The sequence below is a fragment of the Trichechus manatus genome, unplaced genomic scaffold (genome assembly GCF_000243295.1).
Source record: "Trichechus manatus latirostris isolate Lorelei unplaced genomic scaffold, TriManLat1.0 scaffold00143, whole genome shotgun sequence".
Classification (NCBI taxonomy): Eukaryota; Metazoa; Chordata; class Mammalia; order Sirenia; family Trichechidae; genus Trichechus; species Trichechus manatus.
The window spans coordinates 4,978,825-4,997,902 of record NW_004444079.1 but is presented as its reverse complement, the minus strand read 5'-3'; the positions used below and the strand labels follow the sequence as shown (position 1 = coordinate 4,997,902).

General features: G+C 45.7%; 2 protein-coding genes across 10 annotated transcripts in view; both read right to left on the bottom strand.

The window, feature by feature from the left end:
* Positions 1-4,001, bottom strand: part of BUD13 (BUD13 homolog) — a 35,246-nt gene extending 31,245 nt beyond the window's left edge. For 2 of the 5 annotated variants that reach the window (XR_002825534.1, XM_023739968.1), the window contains exons 1-2: positions 2,335-4,000; positions 459-552 (exon numbers count right to left, since the gene is read on the bottom strand). Coding sequence is in view for 4 of the 5 variants with exons in the window: in XM_023739968.1 (XP_023595736.1) it covers positions 459-552; positions 2,335-2,477 (237 nt within the window). In the remaining variant the exon portion in view is untranslated. Of the gene's footprint in view, positions 1-458; positions 553-1,844; positions 2,258-2,334 lie in introns of those variants that run through there. The other 3 variants (XM_023739971.1, XM_023739969.1, XM_023739970.1) reach the window with 3 other exon arrangements.
* A 1,961-nt stretch (positions 4,002-5,962) lies between these two features.
* Positions 5,963-16,757, bottom strand: ZPR1 (ZPR1 zinc finger). 5 transcript variants are annotated; one of them, XM_004385688.2, is made up of 14 exons: positions 16,545-16,757; positions 16,251-16,412; positions 15,788-15,878; positions 15,396-15,466; positions 14,705-14,791; positions 14,434-14,556; positions 14,027-14,074; positions 13,799-13,865; positions 13,341-13,411; positions 12,305-12,394; positions 11,712-11,822; positions 10,970-11,056; positions 9,009-9,074; positions 5,963-8,321 (listed from the first exon to the last, which is right to left on the bottom strand). In XM_004385688.2, exons 1-14 carry the CDS (start codon positions 16,713-16,715, stop codon positions 8,187-8,189), a joined length of 1,380 nt encoding a protein of 459 aa, XP_004385745.1. In that variant the 5' UTR covers positions 16,716-16,757; the 3' UTR covers positions 5,963-8,186. The 5 variants fall into 5 exon arrangements, with proteins under 5 accessions (XP_004385745.1, XP_023595732.1, XP_023595734.1 ...); XM_023739964.1 differs by having other exon boundaries at positions 14,434-14,502; positions 16,545-16,741; XM_023739966.1 differs by lacking the exon at positions 11,712-11,822 and having other exon boundaries at positions 16,545-16,741.
* Positions 16,758-19,078: the final 2,321 nt, after the last annotated feature.

The window sequence follows — 19,078 nt, the reverse complement described above, 5'->3', positions numbered from 1 at the left end:
GAGGGTTGATATGTTGAGGGTTGTTAACCAATGTCATAAAACAACATGTGTACTACTGTTTCATGAGAAACTATTTGTTCTGTAAGCCTTCACCTAAAGTACAATAAAAAAAAAAAAAAAAAAAAAAGTTCCCTATGACTGAACCCAAACATTGTTCAGAAGCAGGATTCCAGCAAACTGAACTATTGCTAATTCTAATTATTGTTCTATCACTGATGCTGAGGAAGTCCTGCCTTTCTCTGTAACTAGTTCCCATTTCTAGGCTGATGGAGCCCTGCATAAACAGAGAAGTTAGTGTAGAGGCATATGTCAAAGAAAACTATTTTAAACAGCTCTTTGGAAAATGGCATCTCTTCTCAGCCCTCAACTTTCCCCCATACGAATCTATCCTGCACTAAGAGTAGAGATGGAGAGGCTGACGTCATTTCAAAGTCCTGACAGCCCCAAAAGATACATACCACAGGCAAATCTCCATCATCTTCCTCTTCCTCCTTCTCCGGTTTAGTGGTGGAGATAGCTGTCCAGCTCACATCATCATCCACAATCCGCATTCTAAATGTGAAAAACAAAGGATAAAAGAGGAGAACTCATTCTTGGATAACAGCATAAGAGCACTTATCCACTGGTTTTAGGAATAAAGTTCAAAATCCTACACAATCCTGCGTGACCCAGCCTTTACCTATATGGTCAACTTCATCTCATACTGCTGCCCCCTCAGTTCACTACCTCACTAGTGCCTGAAATGAGGCAAATTTCTTACACTAGTTTTCAGATACACAGTTCTCTCTGTCTCATCTGCTCTTCTCCCCATTCTTTACCAGAAAACCTCTTACTCATTCTTCAGGTCCTAACATAAATATAAATTCCTTAGGCATACCTTCCTTGACTGGCCCTCTCCCGTAAGTCTAAGAACCCCTGTTACATACACAGAGAATACTTTCACTGCATTTATCACAAAGGAAATGAATCAATTTATTGTGTAAATAGTTGTTTAAGGCCTGTATCTCCATTAAACTGTAAGCCCCATCAGAATAGGGACTATGTCTTTCCTGTTCACAAAGGTATTATCAACACCCTGCAGTAACTGGCATAGGGACTATTCAGTAAGTGGTTGTTACATGGATGAACTGTAGATGATACAAAATAACATTAACTGCCATCATGTGAATAATTATTATTTGAAAAGTCAGTGATACTTTATATTATCATCTCTAATCACAACAGAGTACCTGGGAAGTACTAACAACAGTTAATGTGCTCAGCTGTTAACCAAAAGGTTGGAAGTCCGACTGGCCAGAGTCTATCCAGAGGTTACTTAGAAGAAAGGCCCAGTGATCTGCATCCAAAAAATCAGCCATTGAAAACCTTACTGAGCACAGTTCTACTCTGACACACATGGGGTTGCCATGAGTAGGAATCAACTCCATGGCAGCTGATTTTTTTAAATCACAAAAACCATTTAATATAAGCAGTATTATTTAGTATTATTCCCATTTTCAAGATGAGGAAACTCAGATTCAGAGAAATTAAATATCTTGCCCAAGGCCACACAGCCTATAAAGTGGCACGGGTAAAATTCAAACTCTGAACAACGTTGCTCCAAAGCTAAGCTATTTTCACTACATCGCACTGCCTCCAAGGAATCCACCCAAAAGAGAGAGCTAGACAAGCTGAAAGCAAAAAAAAAGTCAAGAACCAAACCAGGAAGGAAAATGGACTAGTTGCTTGAAACTCTTTGGCTTGACTGGGCTACAAAAGTTTCGTTTGTAAAATGGTGATAATAACAATAACTACTTCACGATAGTGTTGTGAAGCTTAAGTAAGTTCATATATGTGAAAAGTACCTAGAACGGTGCCTGGCACATGGTAAGAACCGTATAAATGTTAGTTGTTGTCAGTAGTAATAGTAGCAGTAGTGACCAGGGGTCTCCGACTCAGGATCAGAGAGTTCTTGGGACTTCTGGGAACCCCCACAGGCAGGTTCAGGACGCTAAAAATCCAAGCACCAAGGCAATGAATTAGCTCCACCATCATTCTGAGGGCACAATATTCATTCACTACGGAGAGGTCGGAAGGCTACAAAGGCGGGAAAAGTCATGAAAGTTAAAGCCTAGCTTCAACAACTGATGCTGCTCAGCAGCGCGAAGGGTAAAGTGCGGCAGCCATAGCAAGCCAGGGCCCTGGGGCGTTCCGAGTCGGGCCCTGAGCTTAGGCTGAAGTCGGACGAGCTGAGCAGACGGAGAAGGATCCAGCCCCAGCAAGGAGAGAACGAAGACCTAGGAGACGGACGGCGGAGAGCCGCCACAGGCCCCGCCCCCGCCGGTACCGACTCACCCCTTGCCGGCGACCCCTCCAGGCTTCGGCCGCTTTTTGCGACGCTTGCGACCGGATTCGGGGACTCCGTCGACGCCGAGGTCTGCCCCAGACAAGTAACGCTTCAGATACTCGGCCTTCGAGAGCGGCGGAGCTGCCGCCATGGCAGCGGCGTAGGCGGGGAGACGGGTCGGCGCTGGGGACAAAATTCTGGAACGCGAAACGGATGGCAGTGACTTGAGGAGGTGCGGCTAGAACCGGAATTGGCGGAGTGTTTGGAACGGCCGAGGCTAACAGGTGAGGCCCCATGGATGACACATTTGCAGACTAACGAGAAGTGTAGACACCTCCAGGGCCCACTCTACATACCTGTGAGGACGCAACCGTGTTGCTTCTGTGTCCATCCATAAATTCACCAAACTTTGCAGCAAGCGCTGTTCTAGCCTTGAGGCTACAACCACGACCCAACAAGGTCCCTGCCCCCAGCAGCTTCAAAAGCACCACAGGTAGTGGTTAACACAGTAAATACAGTGTATTTAAGTTTGAATCCTGGCTCCGTAACTTCCTAGTTGTAAAACCTAGGCAAGTTATTTAACAAAATGGGGACAATAATAGTACTTAATCATGATGATTGCGAGGTCTGAGATGTTAGTTACTGTGTAAAGTGCTTTAACAGCCTCTAATGCAGTTACCAATATAGTTTAGTATTATAAGTATCTTTAGGTGGGGAGAAATTTACTCTTAACAAGCTTTCAGGTACCATTAAGAGAGGAAAGCAAGAACTTCAGACCCAGTATGTTATTAGTCAAGCGGATTTCAGCTCATGGTGACGCCACGTGTGCACAGTAGAACTGCTCCACAGGGGTTTCAAGGCTATGACCTTTTCAGAACCAGACTGCTAGGCTTGTCTCCTGAGGTGCCTCTGGGTGGGTTCAAACTGCTTATCTTTCCACAAGTAGTCTAGCATTTAACTGTCTGCACCACCCAGGGACTCCTAGACCCAGTATAATTCCTATGAAAAATATGGAGGTTTCTAAAATCTGTGTGACTTCCCCACAGTCAACATCATTGGTAGGACCTAGCTATCTCTTGAAGGAAATTGTGTAAAGTCTTTCCAGTGAAAAAGACCTGGACCTATTTTCAGCACAACTAAAGAAGAAAGCTAGTGAGATCAAATTCTAATACTCAAGTCTTGAGGGGGTGGGAGAAAAGACTGTCATCATGGAGGTGTTAAGAGCCTTACTTGAATTACGTCATTTAACCCTCACAACTATTCTCAGATAGTTTATTACACTTATTTTACAGATGAGGAAACAGAAGCTTGGAGAGGTCAAGGAAGTTGCCCATTATCACACAGTGAAAAGGTGGCAACGACAGGATTCAAACCCAAGCCGCATGACTTCTGGGAGCAGGGGCTAGTAAAGTGGGGTACAAGAGGTAATCCAAACTTTTTGAAATAAAATAATAGACTTCGTATTTTCTTTTTATCTTACACATAAGGTAAATTTTTGTCGCTGTTTTATTTAGTCAAGTAGGCATTGTTATGCTTTATAACTACATATAGATTGGGATAGATGTTCAAACTTTGTTGTTGTTGTCATCCAGTCAACTCCGACTCATGGCGACTTTAAGTATAACAGAACAAACATTGCCCAGCCCTGTGCCATCTTCATGAGCACTGGCATGAGTCCATTGTTGCAGCTATTGTGTCAATCCATCTCATTGAGGGTTTCCTTTGTTTACCAAATATAATGTCCTTTTCTAGCAACTGATCTTTCCTTATGATATGTCCAAAGTAAGCAAGCCAAAGTCTTGCCATCCTTGCTTCTAACGAGCATTGTGGTTGTACTTCTTGCAAGATCACTGCTCTGAAGCATGAACTTTTAACCACTGGGCTACACTGAGTGGTTGCAGCATGGGCCCGGAAAGGAAAACAGGCTAGGTCCCTGAGGGGTTGTGAGGAGACACTGGACTGAGAAGCTAGGGCATCACTAGCTAGAGGTCCCCACAGGTCCCTCATATGCAATGCTGCCTTGGCTTCTAGTCTAGTTGGTGTCTCAAACGAACTCTACAGCCCTGCCTCCACCTTGATGTCAGCAGGCATTTGAAAAGGCTCACATTTTCGATCGAGTCGACATTACCATATAGCCCTCTTGGGCCCTGTCAACCCATCTCCTGACCATCTGGCTTCTTCAGTTCTACCACTACCCATTCTACCCAATCCTCAACCTTAGCCTGTCAAGACCCAACCTCAGGTGCATCCCAACCCTGTCTGCCTCACAGGGCAGTTAGGCAGGGTCAGGTGAATGCATGTCTGGTGGCATGGTCTGAGCTTTGCCCTCTCGCTGCAGTTGCATTTAATAAAAAAAAAAAATTATGGACATGAGCGCAAAATATTGGGAGCTCAGGTTTCACAGGCAGATTGGCCTGGGTTTGAAGCCTGCCTCTTAGCTTTACTTCCTTCTGGAAGTTATCTAACCTCCCTGAAACTGTTTCCTTGCCTGTAAAGTGGGGATAATTTTTTTTTTATATAGCTACTTTTTCCCAGGAAGAACTTAAAGCAAAAATGGAGACATTTCAGAATTTTTGTGAGGATTAATGAGAGAAAATATAAAAGGCATTTCACAATTATTACCTCGCCTAATTCTCAAAAGCCCCTACAAAGAAGGTACCATTATTATCCCCATTTTACAGACCAGGAAACCGAAGCAGTAGATGTGCCAATACTAACGGGCTTTCTAAACTCTGAAGTAAACACGCAGACTAAGTAGCACTGGCTCGTTCCCCTTCATAGTTAAAAACACTGCCATTTTTCTGTAAAGGGTGGGGGGAAGTGTGCATTTTTTTTAAAAAATAACAATAAAGCCAGTAAACTCACAGAGCCAGAAATTGTGGTTGCCAGGGACTGGGGGGAAGGAGGAATGAGGAGTTATTGTTTAATGGGTATGAAGTTTCCATTTGGGGTGATGAAAAGGTTCTGGAAACAGATAGTGATTTTTAATGTACTTAATGCCACTGAACTGTACACTTAAAAATGGTTAAGATAGTAAATTTTTGTATGTATTTTATTATAACAACAACAAAGAATGAAGTAGTCAAACACCACTGCACTAAATGTAAGTGGACACACCATTCCCTACAATGTGCAATAGGCAAGTGACATACCACAGGTGTATAAAGATGGAAACATACTGATAGTGTTGTAACAACAGAAGTCCTACCCCTCGCCACCAGTGACGCTTTCAGTTAGCGAAGTCAACTACCTTTCATGTTAATTCCCAGAACTCACCACCTCTCTACCACTTACCCCATCACGACGACACAGATACACATTCAATACCTACCTGTATGTTCATTAGGTCTGACGACCAAATATGGCTGTATTTAACATGTTTGAAATATGGTGAAGTAGGCAGAATGCTCTCAAAATAAACTATTCTTTCTTCTTTTAATATAATCACAAAACTTCCCACTTAAATTTTACTCTCATGGCTGTGAAATTAAATCTACATGTTCTTAGGCTGGCAGCTTGACTCTCTAACCTCCCCTGGCGTAGAGCAGAACCCTTCCCTTGTCTTGTTACGTCCATGTTACCTACATGTGCCCAAAAAGTGCTTGATCCAGGAAGGATTCATAACCATCTGCCAAGGACTGTAACAGCTGTTTATTGATCATTTATATGCCATATGCTAGGTAATGTGGGGCAAGACGAAGTTAAACAGATGTACGCTTCCATCTCAGACAGGCTATATGAAATGAGACTGAAAGAGTTCAGGGATACTTTGAGAGAAAGGTGTGCAAATGAAGGATGCCAGGCCTTGGTCCTATCAAACAGCAAGTAGTACCTTAGCTGAGTTATCCCAATCTGGCATCTGGTCCTGTCTCACGGGATATCATTGCCCCATAACTGGTTAAGAGATTGCCTCACGCCAACCCAAACTCAGAAGAGACTGAGTAACAAACCAGAATGCCATTTTTTTCCCTTCACAGTGGGAGATGAAGCTGACACTGGGGCTCATCTTCACAGAGTATATCCATCCCACAGGGCATCACCAAATGATAGACCCGAAGGGTGCCTGGTAGTCAGATTCCCAAGTCAGTTGAAAACACATTTATAGACAATCTCTTAGAGTAGAATACTTGCATATGAGAAATCTCATCAAGGTATTATAGCTTTATTGTTGTAAGAGTGAGTCATTTGCTAACTTTAATCTCCAAATTCTTTAAAAAAAAAAAAACCTTGTGTACAGGTATGGGGGTCAGTCCTGCATGTAAGTAATACACGCCAAAGAATCCAATATAGAGGTTTCTGAAAACAGAACCTTTAGAAACAAATACATTTCAGGAAGACAGAGGAGGCAGAGAGTCCAGATAAGGAATGATCAAAGTGAAAAGGAAACCAGAGGAACAGTATGACAGGAACCAAGGGAAAAGCTGAAAGAGAGGGTGCACTGTCAAATGCGGAGAATAAAAGGTGAGAATATTTTCCAAGTGGAAAACCATTTGTGAACTTTGGGAATAGTTTGATAAAGAAGTGAGAATAGATGTGTGATTGCCAAGCCATCTATAACTGGGCAATTCTTGAAGTTAAGTTTGTAGCACAAAACTTAAGGTTTGAGACAGCATCTCAATCAACTAATAGGTCTTTAATGAGCAAATTACCCTGCAGCCAGCACCGAGGGCATCACCATTTGTGAGACTGCCTGGAGTTAATGGGAAGCTGGAAGCTAGTCAGAGAACACTGGCTGGGGAGTCTAGAGGGCTCACTGGACTGTTAACTTCCAACACAGCTGTAGGCAGCCCTCTCCCTCCCTGGTTGAACCTTAGTTTCCCCATTTGTAATTGAGAGGGTAGGACCAGATGATTTCAAATACCCCACTGGCTCCAATATGCTCCAACCTCAAAGCTTTTGCATTTGCAATCCCCTCTGCCTGGAAATTTCTTTCCCCAGCTATCCACATGGCCCACTCTTTTGCCTCTTCTCAGCTTTGCCTAAATGTCAAGTTAGTTATCACCTTCTTGTTGAGATTTTCTCTGACTTAAAACTATTTGAAATCACACATAAACAACACCTTTCCTGGCAGTACCCACAACGCTTCCCTGCTTTACAGTCCTCCACAACAATAAACACCATCTGTATACTGTTTTACTTATTTATTCACTGTCAGTTTCCCCACTGTCAATTGAATTGTTAACTGAAGCTCCATGAAGGCAGAGGTTTGGTATGCCTGGCACATCACAGGCACTCAAACATCTGTTGAAGGAATCAATGAAATTTCAGCTCCAATCTCAAATTATAGTGACAACATTGGAGAAAATTTTATTCAGGAGTCTGACTTCTAACAGCATGGTATCAAACAAGGACAGAGTAAATACCTAGGCCAACGCTCTCTGAAAACCACCATTTAAATAACTTCTTCACCTGTGCTGGACTCCCTCCCGACAAGGTACCTCTCCGGTTGAAAGTCAGTATTTTATTTACCCAACACCAACTCCCAAACTCCAGCTGTGTCTATATTCCACATTCTCCATTTCCTTGGGTCAAACTTCAGAGTTGTAGCAAAGAGCAGAGAGCATTACGTAGCAGAGAGCATTACGTGGAGGGAGGGTAAAGACTCGACAGAACACGTGGTTAACGGCATGCCCACCGTTCATCTCCAGGTTTCCTCACAGGCTGATTCAAAACTTCCAAAATAAGACCAAGTAACACAACAGGCTTGCACTTGCATCACAAACTGTTGAGAAAGTGTGCCTAAGTCCACCCACCACGGGCAAGGCCTGGTGGGGAGGACCCTTCTCGGCCTTATTACAATAGCAATAAATAACCCTGCAGTGTGACCAGTGCCAGAGGCTGGCCCATGAACCTCCCACTGCTACCGCTGTGGGGCCAGGCCCGTCTCATAGCCCTCCGTCTTCATGTCATTGAGCCCTAACTCCTCGTTTTGGTCAAATGTGCGCGTATAACACTCCACCTTCATCTCCGGATCATCTTCAGGTGCATACACGTTCTGCAGGACCAAGGACAGTCAATCAGTGCTTGTTTTGTCCTGCCACCCCCCACCCCTGGCGGCTTCTGAAGCCCACTTTCCCAAGGCTTAATGAGTTTTAATTCTTTTTCCAATTCCCCACAGCTAGGCTGATCTAGTAGGCAGCAACGAAGTCCACATGGGCTGGTAGGACAGCCCAGTCCCAGGGAGAATCAGGGAACAGTGTGCCTAAAAAACTTTCTAACCGCACCCTCTTCTGAAGAGTGTGGCAATGGTCTTAATCATAGTTCTGACCCATGATAACTGCTCAATAAATGTTTAAGTTATTATCAATCACCAAGATTCTCCCCAGTCAGCTTAGAGTCTCTCAGTTTTCCTATTTGGCCTCTAATTTAAGGTACTATTTCTCCTCAGTCCACAGTCAGATTTGAAGGATGAAAACCCCAGAGCTGGACTTAAAGCCAGGGACAAGAGCTAAGACATAAGAAGAAAGGAGTCTAGGAGTATCTCTTTTCTCTCTTTACATATACTTACAGTCCCTCCCACCTTCCCCTTCTCTCCCTTATGTTCCAATTTCTGCTAAGAGGTTCCCTGATAAAGGGCAGTCCACTTAGAAGCAAGTCTTTTAGTTTCTGGGGAAATGATACATATTCAAGAAAAAGATAAAAAAATATAAAGCCATTAAACACCCAGGAAGGCTTACCATACCTGCAAGTAGCTGTTTCCTGCTGGATCATCCATAATAAAGTGGGCCTTCATGCTACCCTCAATGATCTAAAAGAGAGAGACCATAGCGTGTAAATCTTATATAGCTCCTGGTAGGAAGAGGCTATGTCTGCCAGACAATAACCAACCCAATTTACATTGCAGAATCCTCAAAAGTCTTAACATTGGTAGAAATTAGGTGGCTCTAGAAGTGGAGTGAAATCCTGGGGTGGTGCAAATGGTTAAGCACCGGACTAACCAAAACGTTGGCAGTTCAAACCCATCCAGAGGCACTTTGGAAACCCCGTGGAGCAGTTCTACTCTGTGCACACGGGGTCACCGTGAGTTGGAATCAACTCAACGGCAACTAACAACAATAAAGGCATGGAGTAAGAGGGTCTAAAATAAGGACTGTATGAAAGCTATTTAAGAAGCAATTCCAGCAGCAACAACCAAAAAATGTGTGTGTGGGTATATATGTATGTATGTAGGCACGTATGTGTATACGTATGTATATGTGAGTACATACACACATATATATAGGTGTGTGCATACGTATATATGTGCATGCATGCGACTATAGGAGCCCTGGTGGCGCAGTGGTTAAGAGCTTGGCTGCTAACCAAAAGGTGAGCAGTTCACATCCACCAGCTGCTCCTTGGAAACTCTATGGAACAGTCCTATTCTGTGCTATAGGGTCGCTATGAGTCAGAATTGACTCAACAACAATAGGTTTTTTTTGGATGTGACTATATGCACATATGTTCACATATTTAATCAAGCACATAGGGGGCACAGTTATGAATACTTGTTAGACATAACCACACACCTTGTGGTATTTTTTGAATTTGAAGGTTTAGGACCATAGTCTTGTGGGACATCTCAGTCAACTGGCATATCATAGAGTTCATAAAATTCTGTTGTACATCCTAGTTTGGTGAGTAGTGTCTGAGGTCTTAAAAGCTTGCAAGTGGCCATCTAAGATACAACTATCAGTCTCTACTTGTCCAGAGCAAAAGACAAAGAAGAAAACAAAAGACTCAGAGAAGAAACTAGTCTACAGGACTAATAGTCTACACAAACCATGGCCTCGTCTACCCTGAGACCAGAAGAACTAGACAGCTACCACTACCAACTGTTCTAATCGGCCACAATAGGTGGACCCTAACAGAATAGGAGAAAATGTGGAACAGAAACTCAAATTCCTAAAAAACAAACAAACAAAAAACCCAGACTTACTAGACTGGTTGAGACTGCAGGACTCCCCAAGACTACTGCCCTGAGACACTTTCAAACTTTGAACTGAAACTAACCCGAGGCCACCTTGTAGCTAAATAACAGATTGGCTCACAAAATAATGAATACCACCCGTGAGTACACTGCTACTTAAACAAACAAACAAAAAAAACACCCGTATGAGACCAAACGATCAACAATTACTTTAAAACAAAGATGAGAATGTAAGGGGGCAGGGAAACTAGATTAATGGAAATAGAACAACCAGAACGGAAATAATGAGAATGGTCACACACTATGAAGAATGTAACCAGTGTCACTGAACCATTTGTGTAGAAATTGTTGAATGGGAACCTTACCTGCTGTGTAAACCTTCACCAAAAACACAATATAATTTTTTTTTAAATTGTGATGAAAAATCATCTCCAACCTAGAATTCTATTATCAGTCAACAATCACTCTAGTATAAGGGTAGGATAAAGAAACTCTTAGACGTGTGAGTCCCAAAAATATTACTTCCCAATTACTCTCTCAGGAGACTACTGGAGAAGATGCTCCAACAAAATAAGGGAGAAAACCGAGACAGAAGATGACAAGGGATATCAGAAACCAGAACACTCTCCAACATGATGGGTAACAGAGATGTTTCAAAGACAGGAAGAAGAGGGTAGGCAGCCTCTAGTTCACTGGAGTCCCATAACCACCAGCACTGGCCAGAGTGCTCTCACCTGGTCCAACTTCTGGCTAAACTCCTGCAGCTTCTCTGCCTGGCCAGGACTGGAACTGTCACCCAGCGTGAAAGGGTTCTTGGTCACCTGCAATAAATGGCACAAGTGCTCAGCTTCGGCACAGATTAGGCATCCAAACTGCTACTACACTGGCTGTTTGTTAGGTGTGACCATAAGCCCGGCAGGGGTAGCAGGAGGTGCCTAGTCAGGCAAGCTGGGTCTCCATTTATCCCACACAACCTTTCTGACCAGGCAGCCACTCCTGGAAATCTATGGATCCATCTACCAAGACAACCAGCAATGTTAAACAACAACTATTTTTTTTTTTTTCTTACAAATTGGAGAAGTTCAATTTACACACACAAATGCCTGACAACTGAGAACTGACTAAACTAATTCACCAAGAGGATAAATACATGGGTTAAGTTAACACAGACATATATGTGTGTTGTGGAGTTTTAGGTGTTGAAAGGTCCCACATCTCATTTTACAGTGAAATAAATGATTTACCCAAAACCACAAAGTAACTACAGTCCCACAATTAGGCCTAGGAATTCTCATTAAAAATTGCCCATAAACTTATCTTCTTAATCTAAAATAACATTTAAGCCTCTTAACTCAGCTTTAAGGCAAAAAAATTCCCAGTTATCAGCACCAAAAACTGGGACATTTGAGGTCTTCCAGCCCCCTTCCCACAGCAGAACTACTAGAAGCAGCTGTACACTACACTCAGGTAACTCACCAGCTCCCGGATGTCCTTCAGCAGCCCCTCCAGTGTGGTGAACTTGCCCCCAAGGACAGCCATTCCCAGTTCAAATTCCAGCTCTGGGATTTCCACACTACACGTCTCAGACTGAGAGATGAGAGGGCAAAGGAAGCTTTCCATCAGGAGCAAAGAAAGCTAACCAGAAGCCTCTGCCAAGTTAATACCAGCAGTGAGTTTGGGGACAAAAGTCAGCTGACCCAGTTTCTCCATCTCCCCGGAGTTAAAGCTAGAGATACACTCCTGTCCATGTGAACCACAGAAATGGAACCAACTTAGTAAAGGGAGACTCTGAATCACAGGTCCAAGCTGTCAGGTATCCTGTCAGTAGACACCAGAGAAGAGGGCCCTGTTATAGACACTGGGGGCCAAAAAGCTGCAGAGTCATCAGGAAGAGTTTACAGGTCACCTTTAATTCCAATACCAGATTAACCCTGCTCAAGGATCTTCAAACTCAGGAAGTAGGAGGATACCTCATGTCACCAGGACATTATTTTAAAAAAGAAAAACTATTTCTCCTAGATAGAGACAGGAATATGAGGAGGACAGTCACTTTCAAAGGCATGTATTACCTTGAGGAGGTCTCTGGTCATATCTGAGGGGTCTGTGATGTGAAGGGTGATCCTGGTGCCCAAGGGCTCTACTGCTCCTCCAGACTTCACCTGCACAGAGGACAGTCAGTAGCAGCAGTAGCAGAAAGAAAAGCCTGATCCTCAGCTAGTGCCAGTGATACCTCGAAGGATACGCTTGGACCTCCCATCAGTTAGACCCTGTAAAGGCTACCAAGACAGAGGCTTCTAAACCAATAGGAGCATCAGTCACCCAAACAAAAAACACCAAGAGAAGACCAAGGCTGGAGTGCCCAGAACTGGCAGCCTGCCAAAACTTACCCCAAATTGCCAGGAAACCCTGAATTTACCTTTTAAAAATAAAATTCTGACTCTCAAGGTTGAATGAAACTTTAAGGATTTAGCCCAGCCCTTTCATCAACTGGAAACCCTGGTGGTGTAGTGGTTAAGAGCTACGGCTGCTAACCAAAAGGTCGGCAGTTTGAATCCACCAGGCGCTCCTTGGAAACTCTATGGGGCAGTTCTACTCTGCCCTATAGGGTTGCTATGAGTCGGAATTGACTCAACGGCAAATGCTTTGGTTTTCTGGTTTGGTTTCAACAACTGCATCTAATGTGTGGATCCCCTTTATAATATCTACGTTACTGTAAGACGTTAACCAACCTGTGCTTGAATATGCTTGGGGGAAGGGAATTTACAATCCTCCAAGGCAGTTCATTATATTTTAAGAGCTCTAGCTGCTAGAAAGTTCTTTATTACAGAGTCAAAATCTGCCCTCCCCCCCAACCCCCTGAAGACGGGGGCCAAAGTCTTCTCTCTCTTCCACATAACTGACTCAAGTCTTAAACGAGTTATGATGCCTCTAACTTTTCTTCTCTAAGCTGACTCCCAGTTCCTTCGAGGGCTCCTCACCCTACACTAAAGCCTAAGAGAAAGACCCAACCCGCCTCCATGTTGAACCACTAGGTTTAGAAAGGATGATGTTAGGAGAGGGTTACCCTTAAGCTAGTCTTCATCCCAAACGACAGTGCCCACCCACCTCATTGGTCCGATCCCCGCAGTTCTCGCAGTTGGTAGCCATGATGATAACCTCCTTAAAGTGGGGGATTTCTGGAAGATGGAGTCAAGGAAATCTGCTTCCAGGAGAGCAAGACCACCCTCAGGAGAAGAACAAATCCAAACCCCAAACAAACAGTTGCTGGTTCTAGAACTGCCAGAAAATATATCACAAAAAGCAGCCTAACACGCACACTCCTCCGGATGAGAGCGATTTCCCAACCCATGGTGATCCCTGTTCACAAACATTTGAAGATGTGGCTCAGGCCACACACAGAAGCCTCAAGAACACAGTCTAATTCTCTCTTTGGAAGGTGCACAGTCTTGTCAAAGGCATCAGAATGGAACATGTGCTCTCCTTGAAGGGAGTGCTCCCAGCCTGAATGTCATCTCCATGCCTGAGCCAGAGAAGAAACAACCCAACTGCCTGACGAAAGATACGTACTAGCTTCATGTTGGTCTGAGCTGGAGCATTGCATTCCGGGCAGTTTGTGTTGAACTGTAGAACCTGGAAAACAATTTGGGGACACAGAGTGAGTCCAGACGGGATGCTCAGTCTAAGGACATTCACGCTGGTTCCCATGTTGTGGTGAGGGAGAGAGCCACTGAGAAGAATCAGTCTCAGCCTACAACTCTGCTCCTTCCTCAACAATATCCAACGTGACTCACTTCATTTCTGAGATCATCTTCTTCTGGCTTCTCTTCTGGTGCCTCTGCCTAAAATATCAGAAATGTGAATCACAAGTTGGCAGGTATGCCTCAGCCTCCCCAACACCATGCCCCGGAGTGGGAGAAAATGCTCTGGTTTGCTTACATCACACACTACCTCATGGGTCTGACAGAGAAGGTGTCAAAGCCCTAGTCAAGGGAAGAACAGAACTCAAGACTGAGTCCCAGCCACTGGCATCCTTTACCATGAGATTTACTCTAAGTCTTCGACATGAGCTAGATGAGAGGCACAGACATGCTGAGATAGAGCATACAGGGCATTAGCAGCAAAATAAGTTTCCACTGACTCCAAGCAATCCAGGGTGTGAGATCATTTCAGGGTGTTCTGGCTCCTTCCATCCACTTACCTGAAGTCCCAGCATCTCCTCCTGCTTGGAAGTCCGGTTATAGTGTGTGATCACCAGGGCTTCATCTTTCTGGGGAGCAAATGGGTTTTCCACAAAGCTGTTCCCTGAGGGATCATCAATGATCTAGCAGATGAGTGAGGAGAGAGTAAATCCAACAAGAGATCATATAAGGTCTTCCATCTTCCATCAGGCACCACAGTGGAAAAAACCTCAATCTTAATGGTCTGTCTTCCCCCCAAATCTAGGGCAACTACAATTCCTCAACACTTACCAGAGTGAAAGGGGAAGCCACTTGCTTTAGCTCCTGTAGTTTGACAATGAACTCATCAATTCTTTCAGCTATGGTTTCTTCACTTGCCTGTCATGAAACGAGAGTAGAATCATCAGCCCTGGCGGTACTCCTCCCACCGTGTCACACCCTTGTCACTTCCAGCCCTGTCTTAGCCTGAGAGGGAACAGAGTGACTCAGACTTCACAATGAGATGTAGCAAACAAGTCTGACATTTATGGGTGGTGCCAGGTGACCCCCATTTCCTCTCATTCAACCATTTAGCCCTGGCACTTGTGCTGGGTTAGGGGCACAACAGTAAATAGAGCACAGTCCTGTCAAGGGCTCCCCAGCTAATTGGGAAGACAAATGACTAAATATGCAATTATGATATGCTGTTTTTGTCATAATAAATATGATACAATGGAATACTCAGGAAGCACAGATAGCCTAAGGGGATTAGAAAAGGCTCTTCAGAGATCATGTCACACTGGCTATCTGAGATGAGACTTGAATACACATTAAGGAGGAAGGGACAGTAGGAACAACATATGCTGGCAGCTACAGCATCACCATATGCTTCCTCAAAAAGTTTTCACACATTCAAGTCAGCTACATGGAAAGCTGAACACTGATTCAGACACATATAAAAAATTATTCCTTGAGCTGCTGCCATCGGAAAACCCCAACTCACCCTTCGCATAGGCTGGTCCTGCTCCAGGCCAGAGATAGCACGGTTGATCAATCCTTCAACAGTGGTCAGAGCTTGTGAACAAGAATAAAAGGTAGGTGAGTCTTGGCTCTGCTGTCATGTTCCTGAATGACCCTAGACAATTCACTTGAACTCTCTGGGCCTTGATTTTCTCACTTGTAAATGAAAGGAGGCCAGGTTCAAGGTTCCATTCATCTCAAATAACAGTAATAATACAATTGTGCAATAAGCACACCTCGGTCTTACTTTCTATTGCGTCAGGCTGTTTTACCTAAACTTTCCACTCATGTTAAACCAATCAAGTTCACAATGATTACCTAGCCAAGTTCACAAAGATTCCAGGTAGGTGTGAAATACTCTAATCTTAAACTTACCTCCCTTCTGGCTGAAAGCGGGAATTTCAAAATCCAGCTCAGGGATCCTTGTGGTGGCAGACTCAGTCTTCACCACTTCTCTGTTCATGTCCTGGGCAGAAAGGAAAACTTTCAGCCAAGAGAGGTCAGCAGTACAGCTTCTCCTCAGGAAATAACCAGATTGCCCCCCTCCATCAGGCCCCAGCCCAGCTGTTTCTTCTTCTCTCCACTTCAAGGAGTCGAGACTACTGCGATAGTCCAGGTAGTGAGTGCCAGGCTGCCCAAATAATGAGTATACTACTCAAAGCAACTACTGCACATTTCCTACCCTCTGATAATTTTCATAAATCTAATCTCACCTAGGAGAATGATAGCACCATTTTACAATAGAGGAAACTGAAGCTTGGAGACATAGGGGGATTTGAGGTTTCACCATCTGGATCAAAGCTCTGACTGCAGTCCCCAAGCTTTGGGCTCCTCTCACCTCCTGGGCCCTGACGGTCAAAGTATAGCGAACTCCCTGGTCCTGGATCCTGCCTGCCGACTGGATCTCCGTGTTATTCCAGCCACAGTGCTCGCAGGAAAACGAGCTTACGATTATTTCTCTGAAGAAAGGGATCTTGGTGAGCAGGAGGCGCGTCACGCCCTGGGGAAGGAGAAAGCAACGAAGGAAGTAATCGATGAAACCTCCGTTCCCAGTCCTACAGGCCCCCGGACGCACCTCCCGGTTCCCGACTGGGCCCACCCGACCGCGCCTGCGGCCGCGCCCCCATCTTACGTTGCGGTAACAATTCATGCACAGCGACTCGATCTCGGTGGGTTGCTGCTCCTCGTCCTCGGCGCTGATGGGCCGGAATAAGTTTCCTGAGGCAGGAGCCCGGACCCGGGCGGGCGATGGGGCGGCGGGAGCCGCCGGGGTCCCCGGCTCTAGAGCCCCTTCGGCCAACATCGTGGCCGCGCGCAGCTCACACGTCGGCTTCCGGCTTCCGCCCCTCTCTTGGCCCCACCCCCTTCCTCTGACACTTCCGCCACTTATGACCCCGCCCTTTCTTAAAGAGGCCGCAGACTTTGGGCCCTCGGTGGACCGTGTCTGTGAAGGTTTTCTGGTTCTTGGGACTTCCATAGCCAGCCCGATTCAGTATTTGCCTCTACGTTAATTCAGGCGTCACTTCCCCTAGAATGTCCTCTCAAACCCAGGCAGTTATTTTGCGCCCTCACAATAGCTTCCACCCACAAAACCAAAGCCCGTTGCCGTGGAGTCAATTCCAACTCATAGTGACCCTAAAGGACAGAGTAGAACCGCCCCATAGAGTTTCCAAGCAGCGACTGGTGGACTCAAACTGCCAACTTTTGGGTTAGCAGCCAAGTTCTTAACCACTACGCCACCAGGGCTCTCCTTCACCCACAGGGTTCTATAAATCTGTCTGCCAGAGCCTCGAGGACAACGGGCCTGGCTGGTCCCTCAGTGTCCCTGAGGAGGTGCGCTTAGTTCCACTGCAGCCATGCTGCTTCAGCTCTAGGTCCCCTTCTCTGGCTTTTCTTCCCTTCTCTCAGTCCCTGAACCCCCCTCTCGCTTTCTGTTCTTCCCACTCCCTATTTGTCCCCCTCATAAACACCTCCTCAAATTCCAGCCCCAAATACACAACTCCTATTTTTACTAACCTCCCTCATCCCACCACTTCCAACCCTAGCTGACTCACCCCTCCCCATTTCCTAACTAATTAACAACAACAACAAAAGGCTCTTTTTTTTTTGAAAACATTTCTTTCCAGCGCCTCCTCTCCTGGACTGGGCCCACAACCCAGTGTTGTAGCTGAAAGTAGCTAAATCCAGGGTGTCAGCAAAGAGGTTGAACCTGTGGGCATGATGGCCCAGATTCATGTGGGGTCTGCTATGAGGGTTTGGGGAGGTGCTGAGACCCCTGTTCAAAGGTACTAAACAGGACATTCTGAAGAGAAAGAGGCTGGTGCTGTGTGGCAACCGTTTCCTCTGTCCCCTCACCGCCAATTCCAGAGGTCCCAGAAGGACCTATGAGGAGCTTTGGTACCCCTGAGCAGATGTATATATTGGTGGTGGGGGGGGGGTGGTTTGAGGGTTAGGGGGTTCTTAAGAAGTGGGTTGTCACTAAGAGACCATTCAAAGTCTGGAACAGAAGGAACAAAGGAGACAAGCCACCTCAGGAGTCTCGGTCTTCCAAGACCACAGTCCCTCAGGTGACAGCTGCACTTTATGCACGCCATCCTATGGCAAGCAGGCCGGGAACAATGCAGGTACAGAGGAAGGTTCTCTAGCCCAGGCCCACCCCCAGTCCATGGCAGACAGCTGTATCTAGCCAGAGAACCCATAAGCAGAGCCTCGCCAGAGGCAGGCCTCTCTGACAGACCTGGACTAGAGAGGGTCAATGAGAAAGTGCAGCAAGAAATTGGAGTGGGTGATGGGTGTACACTGGGGATACTCGTGAGGTCACTGCTTTCCATCATGGTACAAATGAGAGCCATGCCAAGCAAACAAGCTTCCATCATAAGCATCTATTTCATTAGACTTAGAAGACTAGTTTCAGCCTGGAAGTCACATGGGAGTGGGTGGGAGTGGGGAGGGCACACAGCCTGCTCCCCAGAGGGTTTAAGAAGCACCCCTCCCCCACCCCAGTTTAGAGGGCTCAGTCAGGACCTGTCTGCCCCCTCCTATTATATCCCCCACCATTCCTACACACCAGCCTCAGAGCCAGCAGGAATAACACACACACTCACACACACACACACACACACACACACACACACACTCTCTCTCTCTCTCTCTCTCTCTCTCTCTGTCTCTCCCCTTCATATTTTCCTCTTTTCTCCCTTCTATTCTCCCAACAGAAGGTGTCATGGCAGCCATGGGGAGAAAGAGCTCCTCTCTCTGGACCATCTGGAGCAGGGGCCACAAGTTGACCAGAAGTGACCGGAGCCAAGCACAGGGATGAAGTGGCATAGGCTTCCAGCATAATCACAAGGGACTTGCAGATAATGACCTGCACACACAGTGTCTCTCTCACATCCCCATTCCCACCACCCCTGACTGAAGGAACTCATGAGGATTCCCAAATGACCACCGGAAGCTGGTTTGTAAAGCCTGGTGAGTGTAATGCATCCGGATGGGGGAGCCGCAGTAGGATGGGTATGCCTGTGCAGCAGCCTTTTCATGGCCTCGCTGCTCAGGATCCTTCACCCTCCTCCGCCAACAGGCCACCGTCAGGACTAAGCATGCTAGGGGCTCAGGTCCAGGGCTCCCAGACTGAGAGCTGGGGAGTGGACCTGGGCAAGCAGACCC